General features: G+C 40.3%; 1 protein-coding gene across 1 annotated transcript in view; it reads right to left on the bottom strand.

Annotated features, from left to right (window-relative positions):
- The window catches only part of GLP1R (glucagon like peptide 1 receptor), an 81,349-nt gene that overhangs the window by 40,548 nt on the left and 18,990 nt on the right, over positions 1-21,811 (bottom strand). Inside the window, 2 exon segments of the mRNA XM_057369948.1 lie at positions 13,372-13,482; positions 14,773-14,869. Of these exon segments, the coding sequence (XP_057225931.1) occupies positions 13,372-13,482; positions 14,773-14,869 (208 nt within the window).

Here is a 21,811-nt window from a genome sequence, read left to right as displayed (position 1 = left end):
GGGAAATTAGCTGGCTATCTGAAAAAAAAAAAATGGTATAAGGGACCAGTGATTAAATAATCCTAAATTTATCACCTCTCACAAGAGAGTTATAAAGATAATCCAAAAAAATCCTAAACAATTGGAAGCTTTTGGCACAAACAGTTGCAAAACAGATCACAAAATKACCTCAAAACTATCAAACCCAGGTAGCTCAAGTATGAGAAGAAATACAGCTCCTGCTTCTAGTGCTCAAGACACCATCCTGTGCCCTATCAAAATATCCCATGTTTTGCCRATGGATTTTCTGCTACACAAGGGAATACGGATAGTGAATTTTAAGCTGTTTTTTGGCCTTTCATTCCCAACCCATTCTTCTTTACTGTCTCCCTCGCCCCTGTCCTTTTTAGCTTCTGCCACATCATTCTTCTCTCTMCTCATTCCATTCCCCTCCTTAGTTCTCTTCTTCAAGTTGATTCCTTCAACCCTTCCTGTTGCTGCAATACTTAGTTCCATGCTGCTGTTTTCTACCTTCCCCCTGTTGACTCCCTTTCCATTGCACCCCACACTTTCATATTTCCTCTCAGCTCCCACACAGGCTTCCCATTTTCCAAAACMACTGTAATTAAAACTGCAACCTAACTCTAGCCTCTCACATCTCATTTCTTTCCAGTCTATTCCTCAGCCTTCCTCATCATCCTGCAAGCTCCTCCTACTCCAGCCAAGGAGGGCAGGGGYAAAATCAATGAAGAAGATCTGCTCTCAGATCTGGACCGACTGCAGTCAACAAGGCCAAAAGAAGCCCTGCTCAGCCTGTGTACCAAAAGCACATCTGGCCCCAACAGTCACACATTTGAGGAGACAAGAACACTACTCCACACTGATATGGCCTCTGGAGATTCTASGTACAAACAAGAACACATAAGGAATTCATCCCCATAAGCAGCAAGAGACATAYCACCAATACCACAGGAGCCATAGTCCTCTTTCTCCTCTACATGCTGACATACAGAACAAGGTTTTGACAAAATGTTCTTGGAAAACATCAGCCTTAGAACAGTCCTATTTTGTTCAATCTCACAAACCAAAGTTCTGCAAATTTGTAAGTGACTACATACAAGCTCTTACAAATAATGAAAATAAAAAAAAAAAGACCAAGTCTTTTAAACAAGTCATTTTATTATGCAAACCACCATCTTTTCTGTCAATAGTGACTGGARGACACTAAAGCTGCAGTTATGTCTGGATTTACCTTTCCTTTACAAAATCAATCTTCATACCAATCTCAATGATTCCTACTCTCCAGCCCAAAGCTGATCTAAAAATCAGGATCTCTGAGACCCTTCTATTGGTAATTTTCCCCTAGTTCTCTATTCCATTTTCATTTCCATTCAATTTTTATTGCTTGAAAGGTATTTGGATGGACATAAAATCCCTCTGACTTAAACATTTCCTGCCAAGGAGCAATCCTTCCTTGAATATTCACTGCCAATGCTACCTCACATTTAAAAAAACTTAGAGAGGCCCACCATCATTTATCAGTCACACCAACAAAATATCTTYCACATTTGACCCATGCTTTCATTCTGTTTAAAGCAATCACTGGCGCTCTGCTTCATTAAGTTCCAGGACTATTACCAGGCAGTTTTTGCRTATGTAAGTCAGTTTTTTGCCCTCAGAAGAAATATGCCAATGAGCACTTGATCCTTTTCTTGCCTAATTCATTTCTGCTCATTCCAATTGTCAAAAAGTAAATTGGAACCAGAAAGTCATATGAGTATAACCAGGCATCAACCAGCATTATTATTGTCATCAAACAAGTACCCAGGTTCTCTCATAAAGATTGCCCAGAAAAAAAAACATTCTTATTCAAAGAAAAAGTRAAGTGATGTATGGGAATGCTAAGTTAACATTTGGAGGATGTCTGAGGATTATTAGACACCCTCAAAATTCATAGCAGGGACCTGGGTCTCTCAGGGAAAATCTAGTCTATGACAGAAAACTCTCAAGGGGAAAGTTACCAATAAAACATGCAAGTGGAAAAGGATAATACTGCTAAACAAATAAAACTGTGTGCATGTTTAAGAAGTGCAATCCTTGTAAAGATTAGCATATTTTCATATTAAAGTTGCATTTGTGAAATGGCATGAAAGGGAGGATGTTCTATAATYAGACTTACATTCAGACATCTTTTAAGTTAGTCCACATTTTTTTGCATGACTACTCGGTCAAATGAAAATATTATTAAAAAAAAAAATTAAACACAGAGCTACTAACTACAARAGGCAAAGATTGGGTTGTCTTTATATAAAGCATTTACTTTTACATATACTTGTAAGTAGATTGAGTTGTATCTTCACCCAAATTTAACTGAGGATATTGGGAGAAAGAAGTAACCTTTAGGATCACTACCACACCAGAAGCATAGCTGCTACGTGAGAGGACACATGTASTTTGGATACGAGAGGAGTTTTTCCCATCACCCAAGGCCAAGTGTCAGGAATTCCCAAAAAAGGGAAGAAGAAGTGAGCCACATGGCTCTTGTAGCAAGCTGCTCTCCACATCTGTTTTAAGATCAGGCATTCATCATCATCTTATCACATCTTCTGGGACTTAGATGGAGAAAAACCAAACCAATCAATATTTTACTAATTAGCTACATTTAAGCAAGCCAGAAGTTAATTAGCTGTTTTCAGCAAGCATTTAATTCTGTAGCACACAAAAGCACTATTGTTTATTCAGACTGTTAATTAGTTCAGTTTACTACTTGACCACTGCAATTAAAACTGCAAGTTCTTASGTGTAAGCAACCTGAAGAAAAGCTTGAGGTCCCTCTCAAGTTTAAGAGYACATTCGTACAGAAAAGCCAACAGTTAATAACTTCAGTTGTGCAAGTGTGTAATGAGAGCATGGATGATGTCTAAGAYAATTGGAGGGCTCAGAATGGTGAGCTCAAATGTACCTAGTTACCTGCTAGACAAGCACGGGCAAGGCACAGAGGCAGTCCAGTAGCTTCCTTGCAGATGAGTCTAATGGTATTAATTTCTCCCTGAAATGCACCATTTGTGGCCAGATCAGCTAAGAAAACTTCTCAAGCACTTGCAGAATGAAGCTCAGCTATATCTCTTCTGAGGTGTGCCTTGACATTCTTGACAGTGCATTTCAAGGAATTAAACAAAAACATGATACAGTTATAACTAAAAAAAAAATCTGGAAAACATGCAGTCCAGCCAACTGCTGTAACTCCCACAGACACCAAAAGCTGATAGCCTACAGCAATCTTATCCAGTATTAATACTATGTCCAGCAATGCAAAACCCTTTATTCTTCCTAGAAGGTCACAGGTGACCAGAACTGTACCTGGCATATGAACTCCATGCTCCCATCACCCATATGTGCACTTCATCAGGCCMCATGCAAAGTTTCCTGTCCCTGTAACACATCTTAGGTATTTTGGTTGCAACAGGACAGGAATCAGAGCAGAGAGCTTTTCACTGTCCCTATAGAAAGCCACATCTCAGCCTAGCTGGAAGGTCATAAACCACTGCTCTATTATATCTACCTCAATCTGAAGTTAAGCAGCAGTTTATTTAAAAAGATACTTCTTTTGTTTAAGCAAAATTGATTAAACTGAGAATGGCATTGCCACATGGCCCAAAATTAACACATGTTAATAACCTCTATCTGTTAATGATTTTGCAAATTATTTCTGCCAACAGTCCCTATATCTGCCCTTGAGCTGAGCAACATATGTTTGAGAATTCTCTGGTATACTACCAGATGGAGACTAACACACAGAGGCAGAGGTGAACTTGAAAGACTAAGATTTTTTTATTATTATTACTTTAAGCAAACTGAAATTGCCAATTAGCTGGAGACAGCTTTTGGTGCAAGGAGTATAAATTTTGAATTGCTTACGGGTTAACAAATGCATATTTTTCACTGAAAGAAAGTCACACCCATTTTCAGAATTATGGAGAGCTTTCTGGAAGCTTGGTTTTATTAAGGCAAAGAAGGGAAGACATTTAATAAATCTCTAATCATCTTCAAAGTATCCAGTCTTTCAAATGAAATTTATTTTCTTGCACACAAAAAGACAAGCAGGTACTTTAACTACACACTCACATAGCCATCTGCTTTCTTGGTTTTAAGACCATCTCAAACTGTGAAGCTGGATGATTAAACAAAAAGTGAGAGAGATTAAAGTAGACAAGGTTTAACTTGGTCCCTTGAATCTAATGTTCCTGCCATGCATCTAACTTCAAAAACAGTGTGAAGGAAAAATCCCACACAAATGTCTGCTTCCTCAGCTGTAGGGTTTTCCATAGACCCCTCTAGAAAGAAACTTACATAATTTCCTTTGGTCTGCCTTGCACAGACAATGATAGAGCTTCACCACCACAGCGCTGCAACCCATCAGAGGTCTCACAAACAAAAGCACACACCTTTTTTTGATCTTGCTTTTTGCTGGCACTATGGAACTCTGTCTCCAAACCCCTTTCCCCTCTGAGTTTGAACAGTGCCCAAACATAGGAAACTCAGGAAAACCGAAGAGGATCAGCACAGGGATTTAATCCCACAGCACAGCAGATGCCTCAGGAGTGCAGCTGCTTGAACACCGGCCCTCAATGACCGAGTTTGACAGTGAGAGAATGTGTGGGACACTAAATAACATTTAAGAAAAGATTAGCTGCAGAAGCTTTTCCAACGGTCCAGCCACCCCAGCAACAACGACACAAAATCCTGCTGAGGCAGAAGTCTGTTTGTGATTCTCCCTCACCTGGGTCATGGTATGGCAGGCACAGACCCAAAGCACTCATGGCAACACCTTGACAAACACAAGGTTCTGTTTCCTTTCTCAGCCCTTCTCCTCGGTGGACACAACAATCACAGATGGATTTTGTTTGGGATCAGGTGGATTCATTTAAACACTTTTGATTTTCCTGTCTGTCTAGACGGAAATAGCATCTGAAATATTGCTGTACATGATACCATTACAGTTGTACAACTATGTRCGCATAATTACAGCTTTTGGGAAAAGAAAGGCAACACACAGGAAGGAAGATATTAGTTCATCATTTAAACAACAGCCAAAACTAAGACACTAGACACTAATGCTGAGTGGGGATTGTGTAGACAATTGCCATCACCTCTGCTACACTGCAAGGTTTGTCTGTATCTCATAAACCTTGGGAAAATGCTTCAAAAAAGCATAAAATCCTCATGGTAACTGCTAACTTCTGGCACTTGGGAGTTTCAAGGTAATATCCAACTTCCACCCAAAGCCTCATGTAAAGCCCACACCTACCTAAAGACATATCAGGAAAAGAAGTTCTGCCACCAGAGAGAAAATGGCAAGTGCTGGAAAGAGGGACTCAAATGTAGATTACAGGAGGGGGAAATGAGAATGAGAAATGACCTAGCTGTATCTTTGCAGCCGAAGGTACTCTGGAGCTGTAACCCARTCTATCTCTGATTCTGCATAACCAMACCMCACGTGAAGYTCAACTCATGAGTGACTGGGCMAAATTGTTGTGTGAAGTACAGCTGTGGTACCAGGTATCTCCATGATTTAATCAGACTGACTGCATCTCTAGCAGCCAGAGGAAGTCACAAGGCTGCTATCAGAGGTCATTTGGTRTTACTGGTGGGTATTCTGCCACCAGAGCGACTCTCGGGTCTCTCACATCACAGAAACAGTGAAACCAGTGATGTTTCCAGGGGTCCACCAGGCTGTGCTTTGCCTGATGATCTGGGGGAACAAAGGAGCAAGTGTCACCATTGCAACACATAAYATAATAAAGAGAGGATAATACAGATAAAGTGAATTATGGGAGACAAGTGATTCAAGCARAGGTGAATGACAACAGAAGTTAGTTAAATGAAGAAAAGGATTTCAAATTGAGATAAAGGTGGATTTAGAGAGCATAGGGAATTAACAAGGCACTGAGGCCTCATGGACAACATCAGTTAAGGTATACAAGCCATCTGGCCCTCTACCTGGCACAAGAAACACTACTATTTAATGGGAGCTTGGTAGTTCAAAAGTCCTCCAAAGGCCTGTGTATGGCTRTACTGGAAGACTTCACAGTAGTACAGACAAATCATGAGGTCTTATGCCTCCACCCAGGAMTGAAAAAATCCAATGCACTACTGAGGCACAGCTTCTGGCTTAGTTTCCTCCAAAGAAACAGACACAAAAACTGCTCAAAYTAAATCAGTCACAGCAAGCAGCACAATCAGGGGTTGCTTCAAAATTCACTACRGTGCCATAGCAAGATACCAATACAGATACAGACAGCTAATTCGGGTGTCACACCCCTCCAAACCAGAGACAGGTCCTAAGCKGAAGCAAAAGCATTYAYAGATTTCAGRTTCTGAGYGGAGATCTGAGTAACAGCCACATCYATGTTCATGTAAGTCTGCAGCCAGSCTTGGTGTAGCYCAGTCCATATAGGAGCAACTGATGTGGCTACTGTTCACATAACTCTCATCTGAAACTAGTACCTCTGGAAGGTTTTTTAATTAAAAAGGATTTAGTGCTATTAAACAATAAAATATCAGAACCCTAGAGGAGGCGTAATTGCAAGATGAATTGTGCAGCTCCACGGTTTCCAAATCCACATGGTGTTACTGGCAGCTGGCCTTCAATTATGAGAAGGTAACAAGAAAAAGCACACAGCCAGTGACAGTGAGGCAAGGTGCCCGCTGTCCCTTAAAGGAGCCCCTGTGGCTCCCCTCAGAGCTTCTGCACTGATTGGACTTGGAGAGAGCTGCAGCCCTAGAACTTGYCATAATCTCTCTGACTAAAGTGCAGACAGCGAGGTGTGCCAAGTTTAGCTGGTGTAACTTCAACGCTGCCGTAACCTGAGTGGTATGGTTCACTTACAGGAGCAAAAGCTTCAACCCTGTCAGCCACAACTATGTGAAATTTGCCTTCCAATGAGCTTTGGCTGTGGTCCCAGTTCTGTACTGGTAACTCTGCAGAACAAATTAATTTAACAATAACCTCTCTTCTGCCACTTCAGCATCTCCTCACAAAGACCTGCCCACAGGGGGAGTTGCATAACAAATAAAAGCCAAACAGAGCTAGAGAGAAATAGCTCATACAGATTTGAGACACTTCTGTATTTTGCTCTTTCAGAGATGTATAAGCAGGCCAAAAAACGCTTTACTTTGGGGTTTTTTGGGGGTAGGGRTGCAAGGCATGCTATAGTTAAGCATGTACTTGCTTTGATAATCTAGACATTTGACTTAGTATTTTCAAAGCATTTCAAAATAATACTTGAAAACAAAGAAATCTACCCAAACAGAAGATTCAAGAATCTCACTACAGAGCCCTGAACAAAATACTTTATTTGACCAAATTAGATTCCCTTCCACTTTCCATTTGCCCCAATGAACCTGCTTCTTGCTGTCAAGAAGCAAGAGCTTCCTCGCTACATGCACAAGGCTATTTTATACGGCACTCAAGGGACGCAGATGACTTCATGAACTCCTGCCATGTAGTTATAGCCCAGCAGTGTCTGAGCTCCTCATCTGCTATAATACCAAACTCCTGCACTATGCTGTGAGACACATCAGCCAACTATTTCTCATACCAGCAACAATGATTTAACATGCACTGAAGAAGAGGCTACTCTAAACCTCAGCTACTTTGGTTTTAGTGTGATACTGATTATCCAGATTTTCATAATATTCTTATTTCATTATTTTCTGTTAAGAAAATAATGTAATGACCAATACAGCTGCAATTGCACCAATCAGGAAACTGATCTACATGGGAGAAGGAAAAAAAAAGACTCAGAGGAATGAGGAGAAACCCCCACATTTCAGTTAGATGAAACTCCAATTTAATTTGCTGTATAACTACAGATGAAAAAAAGACAGCACTGCAGTGCCAGTAAAGAAAGATAAAATAACCCAACTTCAGGGCACATCTCAAAAGTGCACCCACAAATGAGCACCCAATATTTCAGTGCAAGCTCTAACAAAAAAAAAATCCTCGACAATTTAGGTTTCATTTACTTGCCTATCACAAAAAAAAAAAAAAAGTCTGTGGGAATACAGGAATACATGGTTTCAAGCATAAAATCTTGCTTTCATGTTGTGATCTTTCATCTACTCAATTATCATTAACAGAGACCATCCTTGCAGACAGCATGCCAACACTGACTCTTTCAGGGATGCTGACACACCCACCAGGTAACACAACAAAAAGAAGTCTCAGYCTCAGCGTTTCTAAAGAGATCTGACACGAGTGGGACAGTATTGATTCTCTCTACTATACTTTATAGCCTGCCTTTCCAAGCAGCATTTCCAAAAAGTGCTAAAGATGAATCTTAGAATCACAAGGCAACTCATCCTCTAGGGAAAAAAAACTTGAAAATGTACATATTTCTTAGCACAAAAGACCTGCAGGTCCATSCTCCATGGATTTGTCTTGCAGAAGGCTGGTCTTGAGTTTCTGTAATCACACAAGTCAGAAGGCATACAGCACAGAACACCAGCTTAACTCCCAAGTTTCTCAATGAACAGATTCCCATCTCCCTGCAGCAGCACTTGTACCCTGGGATAAATGAGCAATTCATAGTCCTGAGAAAGCGCTACCACTGAACCGTGTCCACAATACAGACCGGGATGCAGAAGCCGCCACAGAAACAGAGAACACAAAACAGTCAATGCTGCAGTGAGACTCTGGAGATTTCCTAATACAACTAAGAACTTGGGCACGTTGCTCAGATCATGTCTATTCAGGCTATGACCATTTTCTTCAAGGAAAGAGACTCCAAAACCTCTCTTGGTCACTTGTTCTAGGCATTTGAACAATCTCACGGTAAAATAATTAAGTTTTAAGGAAATTTTCTTTATTTCAATTTGTGAGCATACACATTGRTAAGATTTCCCCTGAGGCTTTCTCTCCTCCAGGCTGAAAAATACCAGCTTTCTCAGTCTCACCTCATAAGAGACACTCCCATCCCWTATTAAACTTCACCATCATTTCCTGGACTTGCTGAAGTATGGTCTCTCATACTGGGGAATCCAGAACTGAAAAAGCACTCCAGATATGTCACACCCCATAGAGTAGGGAGGAAGGATCATCCTTGATGATGCCAATCATGCTTTTCCTAATACAACCCCAGAAATGTGCCACTGGTGTCCTTTGCCTCAAGGGAACATTGCTATCCCTGATGAGCTTGGTGCTCACCAGTACCTCCAGAGCCTTTTCTGCAAAGCTGCTTTCCATCCAGTTAGTACTGATATACGTGACTATTCCTCTYCAGGGGCAGAACCTCACAGGACTCCTGTCAGTCCATTTTTTCAGCCTTTTGTCTAATCCCACTTCATCAGTTTGTTAAGGAGGATATTATGGGAGCCTGTGTTGGAAGTCTTTCCAAGATCAGGACAAACACATCCATTGTTCTTCCCTTAGCCACCAGGTTAGTCATCTTATCAGTTTCATCGTGCATGATTTTACCTTCATAAACCCATGCTGACGACTCCTAATCACCTTCTTGTCTTTTATGTGCTTGTAAACAGTTTCCAGGATTATTTGTTTCATTACTTCCCTGGGGACTGACAGAAGGCAAATCATCTGTAATTCCCCAGATTTGCCTCTGTGTGCTTCTTGAAGAGCGGTGGACGAACTGCAGGAATCTCCCTCAATTGCCATGACCTTTCAAAGATAATCAAGAGTGACTTCACACAGGCATTAATCAGCTCATTCAGCACTTGCTAGTACATCCTACCAATTGCTGTGGACTTTTGTATAACCTGTTAAAGTCTTCCATATTCTGATCCTCATCCAGTAAGTCTTCACTGCTCCTGACTTGACCACAGATCTCAGTGGCCTGGGATTGCTGAAGGTGAGTTTTAACAGTAAAGGCTGTGATGAAGAAAGCAGTGAATACTTCACTCATTTCTCCATCCTTTGCCAAAGATTCTCCTGCCCCACTCAGCAGTGGATCCAAATTTTTTCCCACTATCTGTTTAGAAGCCCTTTTTGTTGCTCTTCATATCACTTGTCAGATTCCAGATGGCTTATGGCTTTCCCAGTGCTATCCTCGAATGGTCAGTGTCTCTGTATGCTTACTGGTTCCCTGCTTCCAGTTCTTCTACATTTTTATACAGAAGTGATCAAGTCATGATGAGGCTCACACTCAATGCTTCCACCATTTCATACCCCACCATAAGCAGCATTCAGCTCCAAATGACTCAATTCCCATGGGACTTCTGAGGGTATACCAAAGCAAGTTTTCTACAAACCTGAAAACTTGACTCCTAATCAAGGAGTCTTAAAAGTGCAGCAGTCTTAAATGAAGACTTAAATGAAGACTTGGCTGAAGCCCTTTGTATTTAATGATGGCCTTCCCTGAGCATGTTTTGAAGGCATTTCCCAAAAAACATCACATTTTTTCCCCCTCTCCATTTCCAGTAGGTGATGAGATGGAAGTCCTACAGTGCTAGAACCTATTCCAAGTTTCAAGTAGGGGGCGAAACAAGAACAAGTAATAAACATGCCTTAGTGACCACTCTAAATCACAGGGAGTTCAATTTCCTATTGCTCTAGACCTTCTATTATAAAGACGTTAYCTCTTCATCACGGCAGCTGATTAGYATTCACTTTGAACAAGTGAAGTTCTCCACAAGATGTCACAGAATACTACCAGGTCATGGTAATTCAGACTCCTAAAYTGCATACCTGGCACTGATACAAACCTCTTGTTTTATATTGGACAATGAAAGGACCCCTTGTTCCATTCTTATTCCTCCCTGACAAAGCAGAGGTTGAGATATACGCACAATTTGCTCAACGAAGGAACACATCCAGAGGATTAATGATTTTCTGAGGTATTTTGCAATTCTCTCGAGCAAGGAGTTTACAGAATGCTGCTCTTCTTTTCACTGTAACAAACATTGTTTTCAGGATAATTAATTTTTWAAAAAACTTATTTCCAATAGTATGAAAGATACTGCACATTCCAATAATTTATTAATCTGCAGTATTGTGTTAAACCTTGGCTTGTTGCAGCAGTGGTTTCAGGAGCATTTGGAAGTCAAATAACTCTGTCCAGGGTCTTAAAGACTAAAAGTAAAAGGTCTAGGAGAAAGAAGTTAAACTCCTTGAAGAGTTGTAGATATCCAGAAAGAAGAGCACTATGGGAAAAAAWTCTGCAGTATCCAATCATTTTATGTTAATTATGAGGTAAATATTAATTTCATACATTTGTAAAAGCTTGTTTATCCATTCTAAAAACATAAAATCTTTAATAATCTGAGGAGGATTAGCAAACAGCATTTTGACTTCTGAGGWACCTTAGGAAAGCAGGCAACGCTGAAGAGGTAATCTCTGCAAGGAGAGGCTGGAGCTGTCATGTACTGGGCACAACTGGTTCCAAAGACCCACTGCAGGGCACAGCTGAGTCCCTCAGCCAAGATCACAGAATCACAGAATTAACTTGGTTGGGAAAGACCTTTTAGATCATAGATCCAGCTTTCAACCTAACACCACCTTGTCAATCAGACCATGGCACCTCAGTGAAAACGTACACAAGAAAGGGCCGAACACTGCCTGGCAGTGATAGGTGAAAAGTGGGAGAAGCAGCCCAGTGAACACTACTAAAATCAGAGAAGATAGAGGTGAGGAGATGCTGCAGGCGCCAGGTCACAGACTTCTTCACACTCCCTAGGATTCCATGGTGGATGAGGTCAGCTGACTGGTTGGCTGCCAAATACCCACTCAGCTACTCTCCCTCCTCAATAGGAGGGGGAGAAAAAGTAAAWTGTAAAATCTTGTTGGTCAAGATAACCAGGATAAATAGTGGGAAAAACTGGGACTGGATGTTCCCACAGAGGGGAATAGCTATGGGGAATCCTTTGTAATGGTAAAGTGGTGAAGGACTAACGGGTGTAGTATTATTGCGCGCTCAAATTTTTAACTTTTATCAGTGTTGTGGTGACATTTTGATTTAAGTTTGGGGACTTCCCCCTACACAAACCACCAACCCTTCAAGACAATGACAGTTTAGTAAGGAAAGCATAAGTTGCACATGCAAGTAAAGCAAAATAAGGAATTTATTCTTCTTTATTGCTTCCCATTAGCAAGCAGACATCCAGCCACTTCTTGGAAAGCAGGGCCTCAGCAAGTATAACCACTATTCAGGAACATAAACACCATAATGAATGCCTCTACCCACTTCTTCCTCCCTTCCCTGAGCTTTTATCACCAACCACAAAAKCATATAGCAGTAATATCACTTTGATCAGAGCAGATCAGCTGTTCTAGTTATGTCACCTCCCAGCCTTCTGTAGACCTCCAGCCTTGCCAGCCTCAGGCAGGACTTGAAGTGAGTGTTTTAATGCTGGRCAAGTGCTGTTCTGCAACAGCCACGGGTGCATTATAAACGCATCCAACATGAACGACAGCACCAGAGGGGCTGTTGTGAAGAATCTGCCTCCAACCCAGCCAGACCCAATATCATCTCCACCCCYTATTTCATGCTATTTTTATTATGCCCAGGTCCCAATTACTTAAATGTATTGTATAATCTCTGACCATCTCATCCCTTTCCTTTGTCATTCCTGATATTCCTTCATATCAACACTCATAGTATGTTCTCCACACTTAAACAATACACTTTGCACCCATCAATCAGAATTATATATCCTCACTAACTAATATCCTCTGTCCTTTAACAGAGGCCAAAGCCAATTCTCCACACCACCGTAGCTGGCTAATAAGCCGTTCCATTTAGACTTCGAAGCATGGAAAGGTCTTTGCAAAGAACAAGCTGTACACGACACTGGTTTGAAAGACAGAACACTAGACAAAGTGATCTAATACACCTTGCCTTCAAGTGTAAATCCACATAACAGTGTAGAATCTAAAGATGACATTCAGTCCTTCACAGAAAATCTATGAAACCACTGAAAATGCATTTGTCTCACAGCATTCTGAAAAATAAGTTTATCTCAGGAAGCTGCACATGATTTTCACTTTAGACTTTTTTGTCTGTATCTTCTACAGGATGATGTATCAGTTAGCTTTTTAACTTTWATCTCAGTTTTCCAACTAGGCCATTATCATCATTAGATAGCCTTCAGCAAGCACAAAGAGCTAAGCTATTAATAGTCACCACTATCCAAGCAGCAAAACCAGATGAGAGAAAAAAAATATCCAAACCAAATGCAACCTTTAAGAAGTCTGTTCTCTCATTTCACCTCCTCCTGCTAAAAGAGATAAAGAATGTTTCACAATAATACCCATCCCTACTTTTATGTTACACAGAACTGACCGCACTCACAGCCATTTARGCTAAGTTAATCCTTGCTAAGACTGTGCAAGGAAAATAGGATTGGTTTAAAGTTGTGCCTATAAGGAAAGTCTCTTACCTGCATTAGCCCAGGGAAGGTACCAGGGGCAGCTGACATTCACGTAGGTGCCAGGCAGTCCATCTGGCCAGCAGGCATAATCATCAAAYGTTCTGTTGCAGAATTTGCCTTCTGCAGAGATAGAAGGGACAATCATGCCACTGTCTTGTAATAATACTGCAAGAAGGAAAAGACTAAGAGAAGAATATAAAAGAAAATACAGACACATACATTTAAGCTTTAATGTGGAATTGAATGACATTTATTTATCCCAGAGTTTGTCTCTACACAGGAAACTGTTGTTTCAGGGAGGAATTAAGAAACAGATTAAGGGCTTGTGCTGCATCAATAGACAAGAAAGTAATGGATTACCTATCTTTTCCTATATTCGTTTACCTATCTTTTCCTTTTTACACCTCTACCTGTCTCAGTTTAATTTTAARTATTTTTTCCTATGAACACTAAAGATAATAATTCCTCAGAATGATTCAAAGTCATGTAGTTGAAAAGTGTACCCTAACATATAGGTCCACCAATGAAATACTACACAAAACCATAACTTTGCATTACAGCTTAATCAACATGAGAATACTTTAGATCCATTAAACTATCATTCTTAGAGGGCAGCACTCAACTGCATAACAGAACAATGCAGCAGAGGGAGATGAATGTGTCCCTGCCACTGTCATCAGCTACTGCTCTCACTYTGACATAATAATGTAGTTAAGACAAGGAATATTAACAGTTTTGAAATAATTCTTCACAGGCACAACTTTAGACCCATCGTATCTTTCTTCAGTGTGTCACAAAAGCACTGAAGCAGAGGAGAGGCTGCATGATGTCCAATTGTGAGCATCACTGACAAGTCACCATTGTCCTCCAAACACCACAATGCTGGCACATCACAGATGCTCTCAGCACATTACAGCAGCTCAAACACTAAAGACAAGCTACATTCTCATTTTCTGTAAGTCACTTGTTTTTTTGTGGTTTTTTTTTTCCCAAGCCATTTCAGCATTTTACTCTGCTCAAAATAATTTATACTTTATAAAGTTGAATTTATATTCAAACTTTACAACCCACAAACTCCTAGTTCAACGTGGTCCCAAATTTCCTAGCACCTTGACCCTTAAAAAAGTTTCAGGGCTATTACATTAGCAGCTGTTTGATATGGTACAGCTACTACTTGCCACTGCATAACAACTCTGGACCCAAGGACAAATATCTTTACAATGTAATTGCTCCATAAAATGCTTCCCCCAGCAGAGGGAAGAGTCCCACAGAGAGCAYGCAGGAGCAAATGGGATAAAGAAGCAAGCAATGGACCAGAAAGAAGTATTTTCAAGTTCATGATCACTCCCTTGCTACCTTTATCATGCATTTTAAAAATCAGTACTTCCTGTCCCTACCAAACCAGCTTACCTGCCACAATGGGGGGTGTCTCATACAAGTATTTCTGGCACTGGAGCTGATACTCCTTCCATTTCTGCATAACCTCAGAGAGGGACCCATCTGAACTCTGGAAGAGAAATCATGAGTCTCAGACACTGCAGAAATTTAAACTGTAGGGTTTTTCATGTAGAATGAGTAGGTCAGTGTGAAAATGACTACAAAAAGGCAGAACAGCACTGCTTATCACAAAGATTATGCTATATATTTGCCTGATTTTAACCAAATAAATCCCTTCTATTTGTACCACGAGGAAACAAGAACAGCTGTGCTCAGTGAAACCTAAACTGAGCTAGCCTTGCTTTCTTGAACATAGCCCAGCTGTGTGATTTATCATCTCATGAAAAGACAGCAGTAAGTTCTTTATTAGTAGAGGATTTCTTTCCAACAGCAATATTTCTGCTTTCCCATAAATGAAAACAATTTAATTCACTGTATTCTGCAGCTATTCCCCAAGCATTCTTCCAAAATGCAGATGAACACTTTTCCATCTTGTTTTTTCTTCCCTGAACAACTCTTCCCTACTTCCTGCATATTTTTCCTGAAACTGCAGAAAGAATAGGAACCTCCTTTTTGCACATTTTGGCAGGCTGCAGGTTCCACCATCAGCTACCCCAAGTAGTGAGGGGACAGAGGCAAAGTATGTACAAACTTCATCTGAGACAAAGCGAATTAGCTGTTATTAGAGTGAGCAGGTAACTCAGGCTGGCTGCTCACAAAACTCTAATAGATGTCCTACCTGGCTCACAGAGATCCAGCTTTATTCACTGCATTTGAGTGAAGACATTATTCCTTCTCTTCCCTCTTTGTAGGAACCAAGTTTGAATATCAGGATTAGGAGGCTGTCACTGATAAACAATGCAGGTAAACTCATCCTACTTTTTTCCACAGAAAGCCCCACGGATGTCTCAGACACACAATCAACAGCATGAAGCTAATGGTACAGCACACTACAGCTGCCCAGTGGAAAGAAATTCACTTAATCCTAAATGTCAATCAATTTATTAAGTGAAGCATGAGGGTAAATAATCCTTGCAGTTTTAGCCTCTCAGCTTCAATTGCTAATTTTATTTTCCTCTTGTACTTTTTTTCAGATAGCTAGAATAAAACCAGGGTATGGGAATAGCTGTTTTAAAATGAAGAAGTAATTTTAAAATTCTACTGCCTTTGAGGAAAGCCAAACTGAATGCTGTGCATTGAAACCAATATGACTAAAATTTAGACACCAATGCAATCACCTTGCTATAAAAGAAAAGGAGGACAGGCATTTTTGACTACAGAGCTCACAAGTCCTTTCATATCCATCCAATTAAAAAATTGTTCGAAAAGAAATAAACCAAGCACCACATGCATGTTTCTGCCTGAATTAACCCACTACATTTAATTACAATATGGTCTTGCACACATGATAAAAAGTACAGCATTTAGTAAATACCTGTGTTGCATTTCAAGAGTAAGTACCTATAACTTAACTTAGAACTTGTAGCTAGGGCCTCACAGCCATCATTTTAGAAGAATTCATTTAGCTCCCCCTGAAGTTAAAACAAGCACAAGCCTGTGGATCTTGGATACTCTGCCCTCATTTGCCTGATTTAAATCACCTTATCTACACCAATAAATGCTGTAAAGTCTGCCTATTGTAAAACAAATTGATTCTACTGAATGTACCTATGGAAACACAAACCTGTAGCATAGTGATGTATGCTCAGCATACCTGAAGGGGAAAGAAAACATCACCTAAATTAGGTCTACAGGTGTGCGTAGAGGAACAGATAATCAGTAACTAAAACTGAAATACCATTTACAGGTCTATGTAGGATGAGTAAGGATTGAGCACCAAAATGACCGCAATACAGGGAGGGAAACAGTTTTCAAACTTAAATTTTACTCAAGCAGTCTTTACAAAGTGACTTTTAGTTTATGTATCTTTTAGAATCAGAGAATGATTTACAAGTCTTCATTTCACAAGGGTGGTAAGCTGGAAGTTAGACAAGATTCTATCCTCTCATCACGARGTTAACACTCTAATAAAGTAATTAAAGGAACATTTTCAGGATGAACTCTTAAATTACAGRAGTTATTAAATATCTCACATCTTTCCAAAAAGTAACTATTGATCAAGCCTGTTGATGACTACATCAAGTTAATTCAAATTCAGCTTTTAAAATCATTGAAAGATAAAGATGCATACAGAGTTCCACTTAGAAACAAGACTACTTCTTAAAATATCCTGAGAATACCCTAAAACTGCTCACACTAAGAAAACTAGCTCTTTTGGAGTCAGGAAGGTTTAAAGTAATTTTTTCTAAATCAAGGTTCCTATTGCCTTCATGAGTGCAAGAACAACCAGTTTTAACTACAGCTTAAAAGCACGCCTCTATCCCACCATTTAAGAAAAAAGTAAAAACATTCTACTTATACTGGTCTTTCATCATGCGAGAAGACAACTCAAAGGAGGAAATTAGCAAACTATAGGAACTGAATAAACTAGATCCGTTCTTTCCGTGGAGATGACTGATTTGGCAGACAGTTTTCTATTATCTATAGTTTGTTGTAGTAAGACAATCAAATATAAATTCTAAGACTACATAATTTATTCTCTCYATGTAACTGTTCACTGTGGCTCAGCTAAAGACCATGGCTGGTTAGCAGTAAAATTAGCTTAAACTCGATTTTAATACATGTAATTTCTATTTTTCAGAGCTTAAGRCTCACATGACCAAAAATCACAAGCTGCACTATGTCACAGATTTACCATGTGAATAGTTATTCAAGTAAGAGATAGCTGTATTTTCTCTCTTAATTCTTTCTGTCACAAAGCATTAAATGAGCATATACAAGGCCAAGGTTTCTGGGTCAGTACCTAAAATTTGGAGCAAACAGAGAATGTATAGCTTTGCTAAGCTCAGAACTACGTTTTCATTACTGAAAGCATGTAGTTGCGGGTTTACTTTGGAGTTTTTTTGCTTTTATATTCAACCATGGGAGGAAAAACAGCAGTTTTGCTGAGGTGAAAATATATCACAGTAGAATAGTGAAGGAGAAGATGGAAGCACGGCTGACTGGTTAAGGTGGAGAAGTCAAGAGGCATGAATGATGAAAGATATTAAGGAAGTAAGGGATAGTGCAGCCTAAGGAGCATGAAACAAATGCAGAAAAATTAGGACAGGCACGAGGACAAAGACTGGGAGCCTCTCAGTGTATGTACACAATTAATTAAGTGCAATTAATCTCCAGTGAGCACACTCTAAATTGATACATTCAACAGTCTGAAGACAGAATTCCTTACAAATCCTTCCTAGGAAAGCCCCTTTCTATAGCCATCATTTGTCTTCAYAGGCCCAACTTTAAAGGAAGCATTTTAATCACTTTTCAACATCTTTGCAACTATTCTTGCTGAAACAAAAACCAGCATCCACACAGATCCAAGGTGATCAATGCCACAAAAGCGATATTCTAATGCAGTGAATCCGAGCACACAGGGTATATACCTCCAGTCAAAATACACGACGAAATGGCATTAAAGTGGAAAGGAGAGTTTCCAAGAGCTACAGAGGCAACTGGTGACTCCTGGGATTACCCTCTTCTCTCTTCTCCCACCACCCCATAAAAGGTCRCACATGCAACAGAATGAGAAATTCCTCCTTAAGTTTGCATTTCTTTCATCTTTGCTTGTTTTTAAACAGGAATACTTATGCCACAGCTTCTTCATGTTTTTAGTATTTCAGGATAACAAGCAAGACTTTGCCTTGSCGCTAAAGGCTCGCATGTAATGTTACAACCACTGGGACCTCCCAATTGCTAATTTTAATCTTCAAAAGCAGAAGATTAGCAACATGGCATTGAACAACAGTTTGTTCAATGTACGACGGCCTTGGTATTCTTCCCTTGGATAGTAATGCYGGCGTATCTACCTCATGAGAGGAGGATTCAGATTATATTTACTATCCTTTAGATCAGAAGCACTAGTGAGTTACTTTTAAATTTCACTGCCCTTTTTGAAAAGCCCAATGCAACACAATATTTCAAGGCTATTCTGCTCAGGATCAGCACAGCAACTAAGTCTCTCAAGATAGGTGAAGAATACACATTACCAGCCTGATGCTTGTTATGACTTGTACTGTTCTTTTTGGTAAAATACAGATCTTATTAAATTATCAGTTATGTAACAGAGGCTATAGGTCTGCATCAACAAACCAGAGCAGAGTGGGACAATCCYCTCCCTTGCCCACCTGGTGACACTGTAGTGCCCCACAAGACACAGATGGCCCTCCTAGCTGCTCGGGCACTGCTGCCTCAYGTTCAACTTGCCATCGACCAGAACCCCCAGATCCCTTTCCATGGCTCTGCTTTCCAGCATCTCATTCCCCAGTCTATCCCTACATCCAGGGTTGCCCTATTCCAGGTGCAGAATTTGGCACTTTCCCTTGTTGAACTTCATATGGCTGATGATTGCCAAGTCCTCTGATCTGTCGAGGTATCTCTGCAGAGCCTCCCTTACTTCAGGGAAGTCAAYATCTCCTCCCAAGTTTGTATCAACTACAGGCTTCCTTAGCATCCCTTCCAGTCCTGCATCCAAGTTKTTTATGAAGATGTTGAAGAGCACTTGAGGCACCTGCCTCAAGTGGCAGGTCTCYAGTCTGATGCCACCCCATTCCCCAAAAGCCTTTGTGCCCAATYTGTGAGCCACGTGCTCACCCATTGTAGGATGTGCTTATCCAACTATGTCCTGAACATTTTGTCCAGAAAGATCTGAGAGACAGGATCAAAAGCTTTACTGAAATCCAAAAGAAATACACTAGCTGACCTCCCGTGATCAACTAAACAGGTTACTTTGTCATAAAAGGAAAACTGATTTACTGCTGCAGCCTCAGCTCAAATATTGTGCGCAGTTTAGGCCACCGTGATGTAAGAAAGAAATTAAACTATTAGAGATAGTCCTCATGAGGGGAAGAGGCGGGGCAGGCACTGATCTCTTCTCTGTTCTGACCAGTGGCAAGACCGAGGTAATGTCCTGAAGTTGTGTCAAGGGAGATTTACATTGGATATTAGGAGAAGGTTCTTCACCCAGAGAGGGGCTGAGCACTGGAACAGGCTTTCCAGGGAAGTTGTCACTGCACCAGCCTGAGAGAATTCAAGAAGCATTTGGACAATGCTCTTGGGCACATGGTGGGACTCCTGGGGCAGTGAAGTGCAAGGCCAGGAGCTGGACTCAATGATCATYGTGGGTCCCTTCCAATCTAGCAGATTCTGTGAGTAAAAGCCAACACAGTGGTCACCTAACATGTTTATTTACATAGCATGGATATTTACATAGCTTGAATTTAGAGTTTTGTCCCCAAATCACAACTCAAATGGGGCAGAACACAACACTACTACCCCACAAAAACTTGCTAGGATCCAACATAAATTTACATTTATTGAGATGTCAAAGGAACAATGATTTCCAGGTTTCAAACTTAAATGAATTCATTTGTTTGGGGATTAARTACAGTTGTCCTCCTGAAACTGCTTTCCCATCAAACAAGATGCTTCAGCTTACCACAACAGCACTCTGGGAGCAGAAATTTAAAAATAGAGGCTGTAGCACAGCACAACTCWGCAACAGCACTAGCTGTTTACAGAACAAGTTTATCTCCCCCTGAAACTCATCATCACATTGCTCCAATCCTAACTTGAAGTAAATATGAAAGCATATGACTGGAAGGATGCTATCACTATCTCCCCAAACCCATCAGTCAAGATCCAATTTCTCTAGAGTTGCTACAAACTTGTCAGAAAGTCCTACAAACATTGCTGCTCCAACTACTTGTTTGTAAGAACAGATGTTTCCTTAACTGTTGGAAAAAAAAAAAACCAACCAAAAAACATAAAAAAACCAAAAAACCAACAAAACCAAACTCAACACTAAGCTAAAACAGCCAATACTGAACTTGGTATTAACAGAGTCCTTTGACACACTGTTGATGCCGTGACAAAACAATCCTGTTGAGGATCAGTCCTTCAAATACAATGCTTTTTGAAGACCAAAAGATGTTCTGGAAGTGTGTTAGTGTGGGAGACGGCCTTATTGTTCCACCCCTGCTCTCCCAAAGTGATGATATTCCCAATTTTATAACTACTTAGTTCAACTTCTGTGTAGTAAGTTAATCTAAATCCATTATGGGCAACATCTCACAGTCCAGTTACTCTCCTTTAAGTACTGAAGCTATGCCAAAGGAAGAGAAGGCACATCAAAAAATACAGTGCTGTCTCTACTACAGATAGTTCAAAAGAAGTATCATTAAAGGTACCCTTTTCCAGTGATCATAAATTAGATCCTACTTTAGGATTGACATTCCCTAGGTTTCTGTATTTTTCACATTCTCTTCCCACATTACGTTGCCCAGTATYGAGTTTAATGTAGTCATTTGACATTATGCAACACTAAGTGAACCTCTGAGATAAATTCATTACTCTCAGTCCCTTCTGTAGGGCTGCTTGAGTGATCAGATGATATAGTATAAATTACGCTTCCCAACTTACATTTTACAATRTACTTCGTCAGCGGATGGATCACTGTACAAATTCCTCACCCTCCAGAAAAAAAMCAAACAGGATCAAAACAACTTATCTTTCAGAGGGAAGTCAGCTTCTAGGAGCTTTTCCGGTAAATGCTTCTGTTCCTTAGTTACTAATGAACCAATTATTTCAGTAGCTCAAGAGCGCCAGAAAAAGAAACCTTTCAGCATCCTCCCTACTAGTAAAAAGCAACAAATGAGCTCCCTCAAAAGGAGCTACTGAATTCAGGGAGAAACTCCCTGGTGACACCTGCCAGCTGTTCTTGCTCTTAGGCTGCAGCAGCTTAGTACTTACAAGTCCTGCAAGAAAAACAAAAAGTSCCAGGACCATCGATAAAGGCAAATCTTGAGAACAGTGTTTCACCATCTGTCTAAGCATGGAAACCCCTCTGTTCTGTCACTGACTTCAAGTCTCTCAACATCCAGCTTTTGAACTCAAAGCTGCAAGGCGA

The sequence above is a fragment of the Malurus melanocephalus genome, unplaced genomic scaffold, assembly GCF_030028575.1.
Source record: "Malurus melanocephalus ecotype Western Australia unplaced genomic scaffold, MMel_1.1 scaffold_5, whole genome shotgun sequence".
In the NCBI taxonomy this organism is placed as follows: domain Eukaryota; kingdom Metazoa; phylum Chordata; class Aves; order Passeriformes; family Maluridae; genus Malurus; species Malurus melanocephalus.
This window is presented reverse-complemented; position numbering and strand designations above follow the sequence as displayed.